Source organism: Vanessa tameamea, chromosome 28 (assembly GCF_037043105.1).
Source record: "Vanessa tameamea isolate UH-Manoa-2023 chromosome 28, ilVanTame1 primary haplotype, whole genome shotgun sequence".
Classification (NCBI taxonomy): domain Eukaryota; kingdom Metazoa; phylum Arthropoda; class Insecta; order Lepidoptera; family Nymphalidae; genus Vanessa; species Vanessa tameamea.
The window spans coordinates 3,284,964-3,301,900 of NC_087336.1; the positions used below are offsets into that span (position 1 = coordinate 3,284,964).

At 32.7% G+C, this 16,937-nt stretch overlaps 2 protein-coding genes across 3 annotated transcripts in view; one reads left to right on the forward strand and one right to left on the reverse strand.

The window, feature by feature from the left end:
- Nucleotides 1-16,937, forward strand: part of LOC113391816 (isochorismatase domain-containing protein 1-like) — a 456,430-nt gene that overhangs the window by 16,505 nt on the left and 422,988 nt on the right. The gene's annotated exons all lie outside the window — the stretch shown is intronic.
- The window catches only part of Pio (piopio), a 55,054-nt gene that overhangs the window by 15,464 nt on the left and 22,653 nt on the right, over nt 1-16,937 (reverse strand). The window contains exons 2-4 of the mRNA XM_026627846.2: nt 9,809-9,886; nt 6,696-6,846; nt 4,997-5,138 (exon numbers count right to left, since the gene is read on the reverse strand). Of these exons, the coding sequence (XP_026483631.1) occupies nt 4,997-5,138; nt 6,696-6,846; nt 9,809-9,878 (363 nt within the window). The 5' untranslated portion in view covers nt 9,879-9,886. The remainder of the gene's footprint in view (nt 1-4,996; nt 5,139-6,695; nt 6,847-9,808; nt 9,887-16,937) is intronic.

A 16,937-nucleotide genomic window follows, 5' to 3' on the forward strand; every position in this document is an offset into this window, starting at 1 on the left:
TCGACTACTGAGCATAGAGATAAAAAACAATATGATGACTAAAAAAAACAATAACACGATCGATCCGATTTGAACCTGGGACTCATGATCCGTTCGTGTAAGTTACACATCTAACGTTAATTGCACAATGCACACTTATATCGATTTAAGACTTTATTTATCGTAATAATCTTTAATATATCACATGTTAACGACATTTAAAAAAAAACTAAGAAGTATGTTTATAGATAATTTAACTTTTTTTTTTTTAATAAATGTGTGTTTAGGCTCCACTTTTTTCTGCCATTCCGTCATATAAATGTTTCGATAACCCGACAAGAGGTTTTTTCTATTACGTAATATCAGTACAATTTAAAGAAACGAGTATCTATGAATTCGTGATCGTGATCTTTGCGTTACTCACGGTCGATGTTATGAATTCAAACCACCAAGTCATGCGAGCAAATAAGTAATATAAAATTTTGTTATTTTAGCTGACGTAAAAAAAAAAAAATCTTCACCTGTCAACTGATATAGACATATTCCAATAATGTATTACACTATGCAGCCTAATATTGACCTATAATTATTGTTAATTTATGAATTTATTTTAAATAAATATTTAAACATAAAAAAAACCTTTTTTATTTAAATAATGTTTGAAACAATTAAGTAAGTAAAATTTAAAAGTTAAAACTTTCATTATAATTCTGGGTGGACGCCATTTTGATTCGTGATTGTATCCATTACACAGTAATTCATACGTGTGATATTATGGCAATATTTCTATTAGAAATTTAAGAATAAATATCGTCTTATATTGGAATAAGAGTTGTACACTAACTGTTTTGTCATTGGTATATGTTTATATGTGTATTTTCGCCTTTAATGAGTCGCTTTTATTGATAGCTTATAGTTCAACGAGAACCCTTTTCTTAATTTAAATTAAAAATCCATTGCATGGTATGTAGGAAACTAGGATACGCGATGTGTGTTTCTGCAAAGTAATTAGTGAAGGCAATTAAAATCAAAATATACTTTTTTCAACTCGGCTTTTGAAAGTTTCGAATCGTCAATTTACAGAACTATTTTAAGTAAAGAAACTCAGTAGTTACTCTTTTCGAACATTAAATTTTGATTAACATGTCAGATTATAAAATGCAAATGGTGCGTAGGGAGCATTAAAGTCAAGCAACAAAGCGAATACAAGATCAAAAGCAAATATAAAATCTCTGAATTGCGACACGGTTCATTGTTTTATAAATACGTCAATAAAACTAATAATTAAATTAAATTTTAATTGACGTCTCGAGTATTCGCTCTACTTTAACGTCCCGTAAGCTTCGTCTGTCATTTGTTTTATAATTTAAGATTAACATCAACAGTTAATTCATATCAAATACCTTAAGCCCACTAAAAATATTAGAGCATATTCCACTGTGTCACTGCAGTGCAGATCGGTCATTGACCAACTTAGCAAATATTGATTCAACATAACAAAAAATTCATCCCCGCTGAGTACGATTTGAACCCAGTATATTCTGTTAATATTTACATGTATCAATCCTCCAAACTACCACGGCGTTTAGCGGAATATATTATAAGAATCGTCAAAAGCAATGCCGCTTATATGATTATATTGTACGGAATCTATGACTTATGACTTCAGAGTCGTGACCTCCGTGAGGTTTTCGTCACGAAACATGAACGTATATTGTTTGTTTTACATATTCTTACCAATCATGACATTTCCTGTTCCACGTTAGCTCGTGGGGTGATACCACCCACTCAAGTTTAAATACAGTTCGGATGCATTGTTGCGTTAGTAGAGGTCTTGTTATAGTGGTTATTTAAGTCGGTACTCTAGTTGCTTATGTAAGTAAGGTGAAGAAGTCGCGCCTCTAACATTGTAGATATTCTCTTAAACAATTGTCATCGTCACATTTGAGAGAAATATTGGTAACAATTTTTAGGGTTCCGTAAAAAAGAATCCCTTATAAGATCACTTCGTTGTTTGTCAGTCCGTTCATTTGTTCATCTGCCTGTCTGTTTATATGCCTGTCCGTCAAGATCCAGTTTTTCAAAAACGCGTAGAGTTATAGAGTTGAATACCAAATACTAAGGTCTGCGGTCGGTCAAAAACTAACCTCCAAAGCGTATGAAATAATATATATATATATATATATATATATAGGTTTATATGTATATATATATAGCTATTATAAGTATAGGAATAGCTCCGAAAACTGTTAAATCTTTCGGTAATGTATGGTGGTACAGAACCCTCAGTGCACGAGTCCAATTCGCACTTGACCGGTTTTTTTTAAAGTTAATTTGTACATATTGACGCGAACTTTTATTATGGTTAGCCATGCCAACCACGTTACCTTATTACATTTTACTTGGTGGTAGGGCTTTGTGCCCGTCTGGATGTGTACCACTCATCAAATATTCTACCGCCAAATAATAGTACTCTGTATTGTTATGTTTCAGTTAGAAGGGTGAGTGAGCCAGTGTAATCTTATAGGTCCTTATAGGTCCTTATAGGTCAAAACAATTGAACCCGTAACGTTACCGGTTTGGAAAACCCCGGGTTTTTCCTCGATCCTTGATTCGATATCGGAACTCGCTTTTACAGATCAGTCAAGAAGTCACTCTATCGTGTTCTCAGTTGAAGAAATAAATTTATGTGCGAAATCAAACATACCAACATCGATTATTGTTCGTATAGTAAAATATTTTCCAATAATTCTTTAATATAACAACTCCAATATTACTAATTGGTATAAAATGCCAAGGTCCGTTACGACGAACGTTTCCTTTGAATAGATCGTAAGAGATGCATCGATTCATATCACGTGCTTCCTCTTGCGTGCGCTTGCGCAACCACACGCACACATTTGCATCGTGTTAGTGACTTTGATGATATGTAACAATACCTGTGAATTTGAGGAAGACCAAATAAAGTAAATTTGTACTCGAAGTAACAACCAGTTGAAGAGAATGGAGAGAAGGTTCCGTATGATATATTAATGGACTTACATTCAGTTATATTTTTGGAACTGGTCACTGGTAAGGAATAAGCGTTACATGACTCCGGGTAATCCTTTCCTCTCCCTCTATTTCTCTTTGTCTCTTTCTATTCTATACGGTTTTATAATAAATACATTTAGACTTAGTTTTTGTTATCATTTTAATTCACCGGACGTGTGAGTGACGATTTAATTTCTTGTCATTTTAATATTTCAAACATTTTGTTCTTGAAGTGAATAAAGGATACACGTAATCGTCTCTTATTCCAAATTATGTTTCTGTCCCATTTACTTATGTAAACGTTGTTAAATTATTTAAGTGTGTCTGTCATTTAATATAGAATATATAGTATATAGCAGCACCAACTTCGTACCAACAAGATGTCCCACGACCATCTCTTTTTTATATAAAGAGTAGGATTTACTTTAATATCAGTTAAGAACTCAAGTATACTTACTTGATACGAACTAAAATTGAAAAAAGCTAAATTTTTTTTTTTTATAGCATTCATTGGCGGACGAGCATATGAGCCACCTGATGGTAAGTGGTTACCACCGCCCATAGACAAAGGCGCTGTAAGAAATATTAACCATTCCTTACATCACCTATGCGCCACCAACATTGGGAACTAAGATGTTATGTCCCTTGTGCCTGTGATTACAATTAAAAATAACTCAATCAATTTGAATTTATTATTAATTAATAATTTTACTTGGTAGGGCTTTGAGCGAGCCTAAGTGGGGTGTCACCCACTCATTTTGTATTCTATCTCCAAGCACAGTAACAGCCTGTAAATTTCCCATTGCTGGGCTAAGGTCTCCTCTCGTTCTGAGGAGAAGGTTTGGAGCATATTCCACACTCACACATGCAGGTTTTCTCACGATGTTTTCCTTCATCGCCGAGCACGAGATGAATTATAAACACAAATTAAGCACTTGAAAGTTCTCGCCTGTGTTTGAATCCACAAACATCGGTTAAGACAAGCGTTCTCGCGTTCTTCAAGCAGCGATACTTATTTATGTATTCCAGTATTATGCCTGAGTGAGCCAGTGTGACTATAGGCACAAGGCACATCTTAGTTCCCATGGTTCTTCACGGAGAGGAGGCCCATTCCCAGCAGTGGAACATCAACAGGCTGTTACACTAATTTACTTTTTATTATAGTTTAAAGTATTTGATAAACTCAAAACGCTACAAAAAAATGATTACGCAAACTTCACGCAGTTATAAAAAAGAAAAGAAATATTTTATAATTTTACGCAATAATTTACACGATAATTTTTTTTTTACGCCACGGCATATAACTTCTTGGATGGACGCCGTTAATTGAATTGCGTTAAATGTGAAAGTTTACGAGCATTTTGTAACGCACAATGATGTTTTTGTAATTCCATGTGTGACGTGAGCTTGATGATCAAATTTCATTAGGAAGTTGATGTAATATCCGTTCAAACCGCCCTTTGATTCTAAAATTGATTTTGATGCTTTATATAAAAAAATTCAAATTCGAATTTATTCAAAATATAAGCATGAATCTTACTCATTGACAGTCGATTTCGTAGGTAAAATTAATTCATTTACTTTGGTTTGCTAGCAATATTTTCAACCACTTTAAAGTTTTATTAAAATAACATCTGTACTAATATTATAAATGCGAAAGTAACTCTGTCTGTTACGCAGGTTCAGCTAGTATATCATAAAATTGAAACATGTCCAGATCAACGCATAATTATTAATAAATAATTTTAATTAAAACCTATTCGAAAAATACTTGAGATTTATAGGGAACTGTACGTGTATCTGTGTATGTACGGGCTTAAGTTATTTTTAAAGCGTATGTATTTGTCTATCGCTATAGCCAATTATAATTAATAAAAACGATTTTCAGAATTTAACGAAATTTCTCCAGCATAGGAAAAGAACGTTGTTTTTTTATTTCATTAATTTTGTTAATTAATTAAATAATAACAAACATATAACTTACATTATCGATAGACATCGTATTGCATCCCTTTAGAGGTAGAGTGTATTGCAGATCTCCTCTTGCTGTTACGTATTCCCGGAGACACGTCGAGTTGCTGCCCAGTCCCGCTGGATACACGATGCCGTTGAAGGTGTCGTATATACTGGAAATTGTTTACACGTCAGTTTCAGTGATATAAGAGCCCCCTGTTTCCATCGCTGGGGCTTTACAAACTTTATAAGTTAAAAGGAGCAGTCTGTAAGCGTCTTTTACGCTGCTGCCTCAATCTGGCTTAGATTAGACACAGGATAGAGGCAAATGGCAGAAGAGTGGCTTCTGCTCATTAGTGGGATAAAGAAGGCGGCTCATGATGAAACAGCTACATGTATAAAAAGGTCACTCGTCCAATCAAAGTCTAAAGATTTCATAAGAGAATAAATATTTAGCTTATCTCAATGGCCGGACGACTAAAGATAAAAAAACCACTTAGTCCTTGAATTGATATGACGTCCGTGGTCGAGATCTAAAATAATTAGTGGTATTCATTTTGGATTCGTGAATAAATAACGTTTTGCATCTTAGCGAAGTTGTTATCAGAAATATTTTATACGACATATGTAGATTGGTGGAAGACCGAATGTGCCACCTAATAGTAAGTGGTAACCATCACCCATAGACAATGGCGTTGTAAGAATTATTAACGATTACTTGCTTCGTCAATGCTCAACCAATTTTGGGAACTAAGATGTTATCCTCCTTGTGCCTGTAACTACACTGGCATACTCGCGCTTCAAACCAATATTACAAATACAACAATACTGAGTACTGTTCTTTGGCGGTAGAATATTTGGAAGTAATCTTAAAGTGATATAAATAGTAAAGTGGAATAATGTTGTATTATAAATAAAGATATATCAATCAATTATTCGTAGTGAGCAGAAATCGAATAGGATTATTAAATCTAAAGTTTGTTTATACTCCTCTTGCCATTGGAATGGACTTTAGATGTATTTTGATTGGACGTAAATATAGAACGGAATGTCAGTAACACGAGTAGTGCGGTTGTGTGTGTGTCTTCGTCTTCGTGGTTTGATTACTTAAACAAACCAGACGTATAAAAATGTCGGTATATATTTTATGAAAAGCTAAAAGATTATTTATATTATGTCGTTAAAATTATTTAGCAATTTGTATTTTTTTTTTTATAATATCTCTTAGCTAGGCATGTTTTGATGGCATTACTAATTGTTACTAATTTATCTTCCAAGTAGGAGTGCAAGGAGTGGGGACAATAATAGTATAATGAGTCAGACACTGATACGTTGAATCCCCAAGCGGTAAATTTTTGAGCTAAGACTAAAATGTTACAGCAGAAATATTATTGATTGCACATAAAATATTATATTACAATTAAACAAAAAAAAGGCTTAACTGTTTCAAAACATTTTTTTTTCTTTTGGAATATTTTTGTATCGGACTAATTTAATTAATTATGAACATATTACTCAAATTGAACTAAAGTATGTGATTAATAAAGTTTTTGTAAAAATAACGCGTAAAATGTATTATACTATTGTACTTTGTTGACTGTACTTATAAATAAAAAAAACACGATCTATATATAAAACCTCTTTATAGTATTTTTATTTTATATAAAGGATTTTAACCTTTCTTTGTATATTCTGTGAAAATTATCTGTGCGACAATTTTTGCACTATACCTGTTTGGATGTGACTGGATGTGTGCGAGGGAGATGGTGACATGCATGTTCTCTTTCTCGCAAGCAACTGCAAGAGTGTCGAGGGGCGCTAATGCTCCGGGCCATTCCGAGACCGGCTCCGTGGCCGTCGCTACAGTTGTAGTAGCTATTTCTGTGAACAAAAAATTATTTAATTGTATCTGTTAAAACAAAGAAAGATAATCTAGTTTTAAAGAGGCAAAGGCAAAACAGTAATGTACTGAACGTTATGTCCTATAGTTGTCAATCGATTTTGTTGTTTGGTAGCTGTATTGTTCTTAAAAAAAAATGGAATTAAGATTAGGAAAACTAAGTTCGATTTATGAAAATTCATCAAAGTTCTTCGTTTTTGGTTGAACTTTGATCACGGGCCGAACGCTAGTATTCATAGTTTGGCAAATGTATTCAACTATACAGCCTACTATTAAAAACAAATACTGTTGACTAATGTAGATTAGATACGACTCGCCTCGGTTTATAGTATGGGATAATTAAGCCTATATTTATACTTCCCACTCATCACATTTTAACCCCAAATAGCAATACTTGGTTTAGTTGTGTTTCAGTTTGCAGGGCGAGTAGCCAGTGTAACTGTAAGCACAAGGGACATACTATCTTTATGTCTTGGGTTAGGACATTGGTGACGTAATCAGTTATTTAATTTAGCGCCAATGTCTTTGATTGGTCATGATCACCAAACGGCTCACTTCTCAGTTTGCATACATATTTTAAATAATAATAAGCAAAAGCTTATTTTTAAATTTTAAAAAAATATATAAACTATATTGAGGTCATAAATCAGTGGTCCTTATCGTCTTACAATTAGTTACGGATCTCTAATTCATGTAACGTCTACTATATCGCATGTCCGGAACCGTGTCCGCGGATGCGGAACTTACACTTGACTAATTTATACTTCCTTCGGGAGTACTGGACCAAATCGGTGGTGTTTTCTATCTGTTGTAAATCTTAGATGCTTAATGAAAAAATTGCCTAAAATATATATATTATTTAGCCAATACTTATAAATAAAATATGGACTTAATTTATCTTTATTAATGTTATTGAAAACTGTATGTTGTTTTACTTGGTGGTAGGGCTTCGGGCAAACCCGTCTAGATGGTAAAACTCACTGATGTGGGTGATGTGACGAGATATTCTAGTACTGTTGTGTTCCGGTTTGAAAGGCGATTGAGCCAGTGCATCTATAGGCTCTATGGACTTAATACCTTAGCTACAAAGTTTGGTGGAGCATTGGTGATGTAAGGAATGGTTATTTCTTACAGCGCCAATGTTTAGGGAGGAGATGGTCACTTACCATCAAGTCCCGTCCGTCTAATTATTACATAAAATAAAATGTCTGTCCTTCACTACAATGTAGAAATAAAACGACATTATATGTAGCGAGTTTCGCGACCGAATATTGACTTTAATTTTTTATCATAGAGATTAAATTGTCAGTCAAACTTGAAAGTTTAATGTCGTCTGTTGAGAAGAAGGTTTGGAGTCTAATTCATCACGCTGCTCCAAAGCGGATTGGTGACACACGTGAAAGATTTTTATCAGACTCGTGTAAGATTTCCACGATATTTTGCTCCACCAACGAGCATGAGATGATATTTCAACAAAAATTAACAAAATTGAAATTCTGTGTTGGTACATGTTGATAACGTACATCTGTTCTAGCCTCTGGACCATCAGCGGTAAAACTGAGAATCAATTACATATTTATACCTTATCAGTGGTACCACAAGTAAAGAATATTAGAGTATATGCTGATATATAAGCGTAGTTTATTTAAAATCTATAAATAAATTTCTCAAGGATCGTTGTAATCGTAAAGGATCCGTCGCCGGCCGGTCATTAACCTGGTCGAGCACCCGGCTTAATGTAGCTGTACTTTTGGACATCGAGCGGTCGGCGACAATAATGACACCGTTAAGAACCACTAAGTTATACGAATGTATTAATAAAACGAATAATAAAAATAAAGAGATATAACTGTTTATCACACGAACAGTACCTTTTGTATAAACATACATATATTTTTTTTTTTGTTTATAATTATTGGACAACATCACATACTTTACTCTGATCCCAATGTAAGTAGCTAAAGCAAATGTGTTATGGAAAATCAGAAGTAACGACGGTACCACAAACACCGAGACCCAAGACAACATAGAAAACTAATGAACTTTTTCTACATCGACTCGGCCGGGGATCGAACCCGGGACCTCGGAGTGGCGTACCCATGAAAACCGGTGTATACACTACTCGACCACGGAGGTCGTCAAATATAATCTGTTCCAACTATTTAAATAAGGTTTGGGAACCTTTTAACTTTTAACCAACATATATTTTAATGAAACGAGAGTGTCAATTCAACCCAGGTAGGCCACTGAGGTTTTATATGCTTGATGGCAATCAGGAAAGCATAAAATTTTGGAGAGAAGCATGTGTGAAATGAGAATCTGTCACATTTGTATCCAACAAGTATCAAGACTAGAGTACAATACTAAGACATAGATTGGATAAGGTTGGACCAACTAATAGTACGTGGTAATGTTAACCACTCCATACATCGCCAATGGGCCACCAACCTTGGTAACTAAGGTGTTATGTCCCTTGTGCTCGTATACTAGCTCACTTATCCATCAAATTAAAATATAACAGTATTGCTGCTTGGCGTAATATGTGACGAGTTGGTATTTGATTGCAGAGCCTTGTTCTTGGTTTGCACAGAAGTCGTTAAAGTAAATTCCGTTCAGTTAAATAAGCTCCAAACATTCTCGACATGAGAGGAAGTCTAAGTTATGCAGTGGGACGTTTAGAGGACTATTACTATGTATAATAAATAATAACTTAAAGCGTTAATAAAGATTAATAATGATATCTCAAGATAGAGTGTCTTGCTACAAAATAACTAAAATAAATGAGTTAACGTTAATATCTTGGTGTGCGTGAGGGCTGCATTTGACATTCGTCAAACGTCAACTTTACTAGTGTGCGTGTAACTTGCATAATTTTTTTTCTGACGCGTTCTTCGCTTTGATTGTCTAGAGATGTCAATTAAAGGTTTAAACAAATAATGTTACCGGTGTTGGAGGGTATTTGCTTAGAACGCGCGGTCGCGAACAGCGCAGCTACCATCAGTATACTCCACATGTTTCAGTCTGAAAACAAACATAAACACATTTAACAACCGAATACTTTAAAATTAATCGTAAAATTAAACTATAGATATATTTTTAATTAAATTCATAAAGGTTTGTCTGTATCTATACAATTATTAACTGATATTTATGATGACAACTATATTTGACCGGTTAATATACCATACGAAATCGGTACACTGACAATTGATATATTACTATGGTAATATCAATATTTAATCTACAATAAAATAGTTGATAATTATTAAAAATATTTAGCGACCCGCCCCGACTTCTCACGGTTGCAATTTATATAGTAAGGGCGCACACTGTACCCTATAAAATTTAGCCATAATGAAGCTTTCTAGTACTTTTAAGTACCAAGAAACCAAATACTATTTAAAATATTAGTATAGATTTGTAATATCAGACGAGTCTAGGTAAAAATTTCGCTTGATTTCTAAAATATTTTTATTTTTCTAAATATGATTACATGATACGTGTACTTAAAATTATAATTATAAACGGTTTTTTTTACTTACTAATACATATTGTTATTTATAAATAAATAAATTAATTTATGTACAATAAAATTTAATATAGAAAAAATATATAAATATTAATGAAACTTAAATATTTGTCTAAACTAGGTCATACGTCATTTTGAATAAATCACATAATGAATATAATATATTCAAATATACACAGAGTTTACCAACCAAATATGGACCAGCTAAAGTAAATATTATTTCAACAATTTCATAACATAATATTCTTTTGTACGTACCAGTTGGTTAAATATGTCGACAGATACTTTTGTCTTATGTTGCACGAAATAGCAATTGTTTAAATACGAAATATGTTAACTATAATGACACAATTACTGGACGATTCACATAAAATACTTTTTGCGATGTGCATTTTTATTCGAAATGAAGCTTAAATTTAAAAGTATCAAAATCAATCAAAATCAAATTATTCTTTATTCAAGTAGGCTCACCGTAAAAGCACATTTGAATTACATGTTAAATTTAAAGCTCACGTTCGGGAAGTAGATTCTACCGAGAACCGACAAGAAACTCATTATCTACTCTTTTCTACCATTTACCAGAGTATCTGACATACTCACAACAATTAATTTATTATATATCCTGCCTAGAAGTCAATGAATATTAAGTCCATGCTTTTTTATTTCTAATATAATCTTGTATTGAGTAATATGCCTTATTTATCAATGTTTTTTTTTATATGAGTTTTAAATTTTTTAATAGACCAAGTTAAAAATATCTGTGGAATCTTATTATTGAAACGAATAGTTTGAAGGACATTGCTTGCATTTGTAAGTCCTATTATAATCAACAGGGTTATTAATATCCAAAAGACAAAAATATAACATTACATTAATAACCAATTATAATTAAAAAAATATATAATTTTAGATTTATAAGTGTATAATAAAAATTGTATGTAACCTAGCTAGCGAGACTAAGAGAAACTAGAGTACCCCTTCTATTGTGGACATATCCATCATTTTTGAGCTTACGACTAGTTTTTTTTTTTTGGCTTTTATTTGTGCCAAGAAGGCACAGATCATTCCGCCAATGTCACGTGCGATGGAGAAGATCCGATAGAGGTTAATAAATTAATACACATGAGTTAGAATTTTTTCTGACACATACAGATTATTACCTTAAGAGGTTTTCCACTAAATTACCTACCACATGGAAAGTAAACAGTAGGTACTAGTTTTGTTATATTATATATTATTTATTATATTATTATATCTTTAATTAATTAACAAATTGCAGTCATACGAAGCCGGGGAGATTAGCTAGTCAATTATAAAATAAAAGTAAAGCTAAGTAGATTAAACTTCCGTAGTAAAGCCTCCTTTTCTTTCGATTTATTTTTATTTATATATTTTATCAAAATTGTTAGCTGGCTACATACTATGAACCAAACATTTTTCTATTTAATATTCAACTAGGAAGAGACTACCCCCAAAGTCATGGGCTATACCAGTTGGGTGGTCCAGTGTAATTTAGTGTACATATACAGACTCGTATTTTTATTATTTGTAACGTTAAATTCTATACGATTGATATAACAGATACGTTTAATTTAGTATCTTAGGAGAGAAAGTTATACCTAGGCACTAGTCTAAACCTAGGCGTTACGCAATATATTCCGTTCACTTAGGTGCAGACTACGCCTACTTTAAAGGCCTTAGAACATATTAATTAGAAGTGTTACCAATTACAGTAAAATGGAGTTAGGTTGTTATAAATTTTAATTCTTTGCATTTGTTTATCTCACGTATGAAATATAATGTTATTCCAAATTAAAATGAAGTTTCTTTTATTTGATGTTTAAGTAAGTTAATTATGTTTTTTATTTAACTGTAATGGAATAAATACCTTTTCTATTTAATCAATAAGTCTAAAATATCATTAAGTTTTATTATTATACCAGCGACCCGCCCCGGCTTCGCACGGGTACAATGTTGATACTAAATATATTATGTCTTACAACTAGAATGTCTTACAACGTTCACAATTTTTCAGACATTAGAAAATACAAACCGTCTATGTCCCTGCGTTTTAAATCTATAATATCTTTGAAAATAATCATTTAAATTACATGTTGTAAAGGGCCGTATTGATTTATATTAAATGCACAATGTATTTAAAGATAAGGGTTAATGCTGTATTGCTTAAAATCGCTTCGAAAATAAGACATTATTTCTCGTAAAAAGTAAAGGATAAAAAATGGTTATTATGGCTTATCCCTAAGAGATAGCGGACCATTGCGGACTTTTTTGAATACCTTTTTAAGATGTACAATACTGTAGTACATTATTTTGATCTATCTCGTAGGGTTCAGCCAGTGTTTATTTGCGACATTAATTTAGAAACCTCTAAAATGATCAGTGTTTCTCTACTATATTGTTCATATTTTATACATATAAACCTTTCTCTTGAATCAATCTGTCTATTAAAAAAAACCGCATCAAAATCCGTTGTGTAATTTTAAAGACCAAATCATACACAGGGACAGACAGCTTGTAAGCAATTGTTTTATACTATGTAATAATAATTATGGTAAATAATCAATTATCAGTAAGTTTAAATAAAGAGATGACCCAGTGATTAATAGGCGTGCAAATGTCACTGAATTGTTTAATTTGTATTTATAGTCCTATGCTCGACAGTGAAGGAAAACATTGTGAGGAAATCTGCTCGTGTCTAATATCAGCGAAATTCTGTCAAATATATATGGGAGAGGAGGCCTTAGCCCGGAAATGTGACAGGCTGGCTCTACTTTATTACATAAAGTGTAATATCATTATTTTATTTTAAGAAGAATAGCATATTTAAATAATTTTGAACCTATAACCTAACGGGTTATATTATAAACACGACGGCGGTGTTCTTCTTTCACTCTGGGTGAGGAATTAAAGTGTTATATGAATTAAAAACAAAAATAAATTTAATAATATGTTATATGTTCATGTTAAAATATTTTTTAATAGTGAAATTTACATTTTATCGCTAAGTAACGTGAGGTATGTTGAAAAACAGTTCTCGGATGATCTAAATTCTTTACGAATTGCCTGTAATAGTATAATTATGCAATAAGGTTTTTTTTATTAAAAATGCGAACTGAGAAACTTATTCCACAAAGTTAAAATGCCGTAAGTACTTCAGAAAGCACGTAAGCTATTGGATTTTTTGGGTTGTCTGGAGGAGAGTCATAAGTCCACCCGTTAAAGTCAATTATTTTTTATATTTTTGCTTTTATTTTTAGTAATATTTCCTCTTTTGTCCTAAGATTTCTGTATTTTATGTTTGTGGTACAATCAAGTATGTATTAACTTTTTTTTAAACTATTGCGATGGTCGTCTTCATTACGGATCGGAGATCGGCTGCGGGATCGTGTTTATGCAACGCATCCGCGGCTCCTCTCGTGAAGCCATTCATAGATCCTGCTTAACCTGACCTTGTGTTTAGGTACACTACAATGCTGCTAGTGCTTTTGCCAACACGCGTTCATGAATTTCACAGCAGCTATTTTGAATTTTTATTTTTATAAAAGGCCTTAATGTAAATACATTAGTATATAATACATTAAATATATAAAAATAAACTACTCAAATTTCTTATTGTTAGGCTATCAAAATACCCCAGAATAAGTATGTTTTATTCCTATTAATCGTTAATATTTGAAATAAGAATCGCAAAAACCTAAATCTGTCATATTAAACTTTTATGATTCTTTGTAAAAAAAAAAACCATTAAAGGCAGAGAATTCACATGATAATGATGTGAGTTATCACATATACCTCTATTACTGACACCCACAATTATTTTGATTCTTAGACTATTATTTCTGTCTGAATGTCATGCTTCGCGGAGTATGACCTCTTCCGCGTTTAAATTGATGTACGAATGGCTGTTTGTTAAATCTGTACATACAGATAATAAAATATTTATGTTTTTTTTTTAAATACATTAACACGTCAAAGTTCGCGGTAATAACACAAAGACAATATGTCAAAAATGCCTGTGATTTTTTTTTATTACAGTTTATCACAGATCATGGTGATACAGCCATGAATGAACTTCGAATAACTAATAATTTTATTTTATTAATGGGGTTATTGAGCTTATAATGTTTTAAATTTAAAGAGATAATATTATACTCGTTGTCAATTTATAGAATACTCTTTGTGTAGAATGTTTTTGATCTGGATGGAAAGTTTTTTTTTTAAATTTATTATAAATAGGAAAAGGGGCAAGGGTTTCAATTCAAAGTGCCCATAAATAATATTTTATATTGGTACAGTTGATCTATTATTTCTTAACCAATTTTAATACCATTTATGCGTTACCAACCACTTGCTCACTCACCCTTCAAATCGTATACATACACATTTGCAAAGAGAAATTCGAAAGTTAGTCACTATTAATTCTTAAGAACACAGACAACATTGTAGGCAGAATGAATATATATATATATTATCTAATATATACCTACGGATGCAAGTTACGTAGGTACGTATGTACGTCTCAAATGTACTGTATTATAATCATAACAATTATGATAATAACTCTAAACTCTTCTATTATGAAAATTTGAAGTTTTATAACCTTTTAGAATTGCATTTTTTTCGTTTTGTGAAGTAATCTTATAGTTCGTTAGTTTAATGTAATTGTTTCGCAACAATCTTGCCAAATTTGATTAGCATATTTTCGTTAGTTTCTTGATATTTTATTTATAACAATAAATGGTGTATGTTTTGTAAGTTGTCCTTAATAATAAAAAAAATAAAAAAAAAAAAAATTAAAAAAAATAACGAGGAACTTACGTACAGATAATATAAAATAACATTAAAAAATATATATATTAACGTTTTTTATTCGTACGTTTAAAATAACTAAAATGCAAAAAATAATAATATTGCCCGATGTCTATTTACCCTGGGGCAGTCTATTGTAGCTTTGCTTGCGTTTTAGAGGTTGGGCGTTAGGTGTAAAAAAGTATGTTCTGCCTTGGGGTTTAAGCTTGCTTCATAATAAATTTCATCAAATTCGGTTCAGCAATTTGACCTTGAAAGCGTAGTAGACAGACAGACAGACAGAGTTCCTTTTGCATTTATGATATTAACCGAGATGGCCCAGTGGTTAGAACGCGTGCATCTTAACCGATGATTTCGGGTTCAAACCCAGGCAGGCACCACTGAATTTTCATGTGCTTAATTTGTGTTTATAATTCATCTCGTGCTCGGCGGTGAAGGAAAACATCGTGAGGAAACCTGCATGTGTCTAATTTCAACGAAATTCTGCCACATGTGTTATCCACCAACCCGCATTAGAGCAGCGTGGTGGAATATGCTCCAAAAACTTCTCCTCAAAGGGAGAGGAGGCCTTTAGCCCAGCAGTGGGAAATTTACAGGCTGCTAATGCTAAAAAATTGTGGCCATTATAAGAGACTAGATAATTGTTCTGAAAAACTGGCGTGTTACGTGCTCCCCTCCACGGGAGTGTAAACGATACTTAAACCTCCCTTATCACAGCCGGTTCTTCTCGGTAGAATCTACATCCCGAACCGGTGGTAGCTTCACTTAATATAGTTTGTAAAATGAATAAAGTATATTTTGATTTTATAGGCTCAGAGCGATTACTGAGAATTTCTCGACCATAAAACCTAATCTCTTGGCTTGGCCTGAATCGGATTTGAACGTACTAGACAAAGAAGCACTCAGTTCTGTCATACTAATTCTAGATTCTATGTCTATATGATATATCTATACTAATATTATAAATGCGAAAGTAACTCTGTAACGCTTTCACGACCCAAAGACTGAACGGAAATTGATATGGAGCAAGCCCCCCCAGGGAAGGAAATAGGCTACTTTTTTATACCTAACACCTAACGATCAGCCCCTTAAACGCGAACGAAACCGCGGGCTTACTTAACTTACAACGACTAAATCGACATACATATTTATAAGAAATTATGGCTTGACCTTTAGAACAGATCCAATCATTATACGACATAATTATAATCACAAAAAGGTCACTTGCTGTACCGAAAACGATGATTCAAAAAAGGTTATACATACTTAAGGCGAAGTCAGTGGTTGTGAAAGTAGGCCGCTTGCGTAACTAAGGACGTGTATGTGTGTCATTCATAAAAAAAAACAACACTAATATTTCGTATCTGTGTTTCTTGTAAATCGTCTTGGAAACATTATTTAACATGATAATAGAGACACGCTACTTCTGTGTTACGAGAATGTACGCAGTCTATGTACACTGTATGTATTTAAATCGTGCTAAAATTTGCTAAAGTATTTTGTCTTGGAGTTTAATCCGCCACGTTCTCCAATGTTTGGTTACAACGTTACATGTAGTTGCAAACCACCTCATCTATACTGATATTGTACATGCGAAAGTAACTCTGTCTATCTGTCTATCTGTCTGTTATGCTTTCATGCATACACCACTAAACTAAATTTGAAGTCACGTATGTGTATTGGAGTTAGCTCTAAACCCTCTCCTCACTTTTG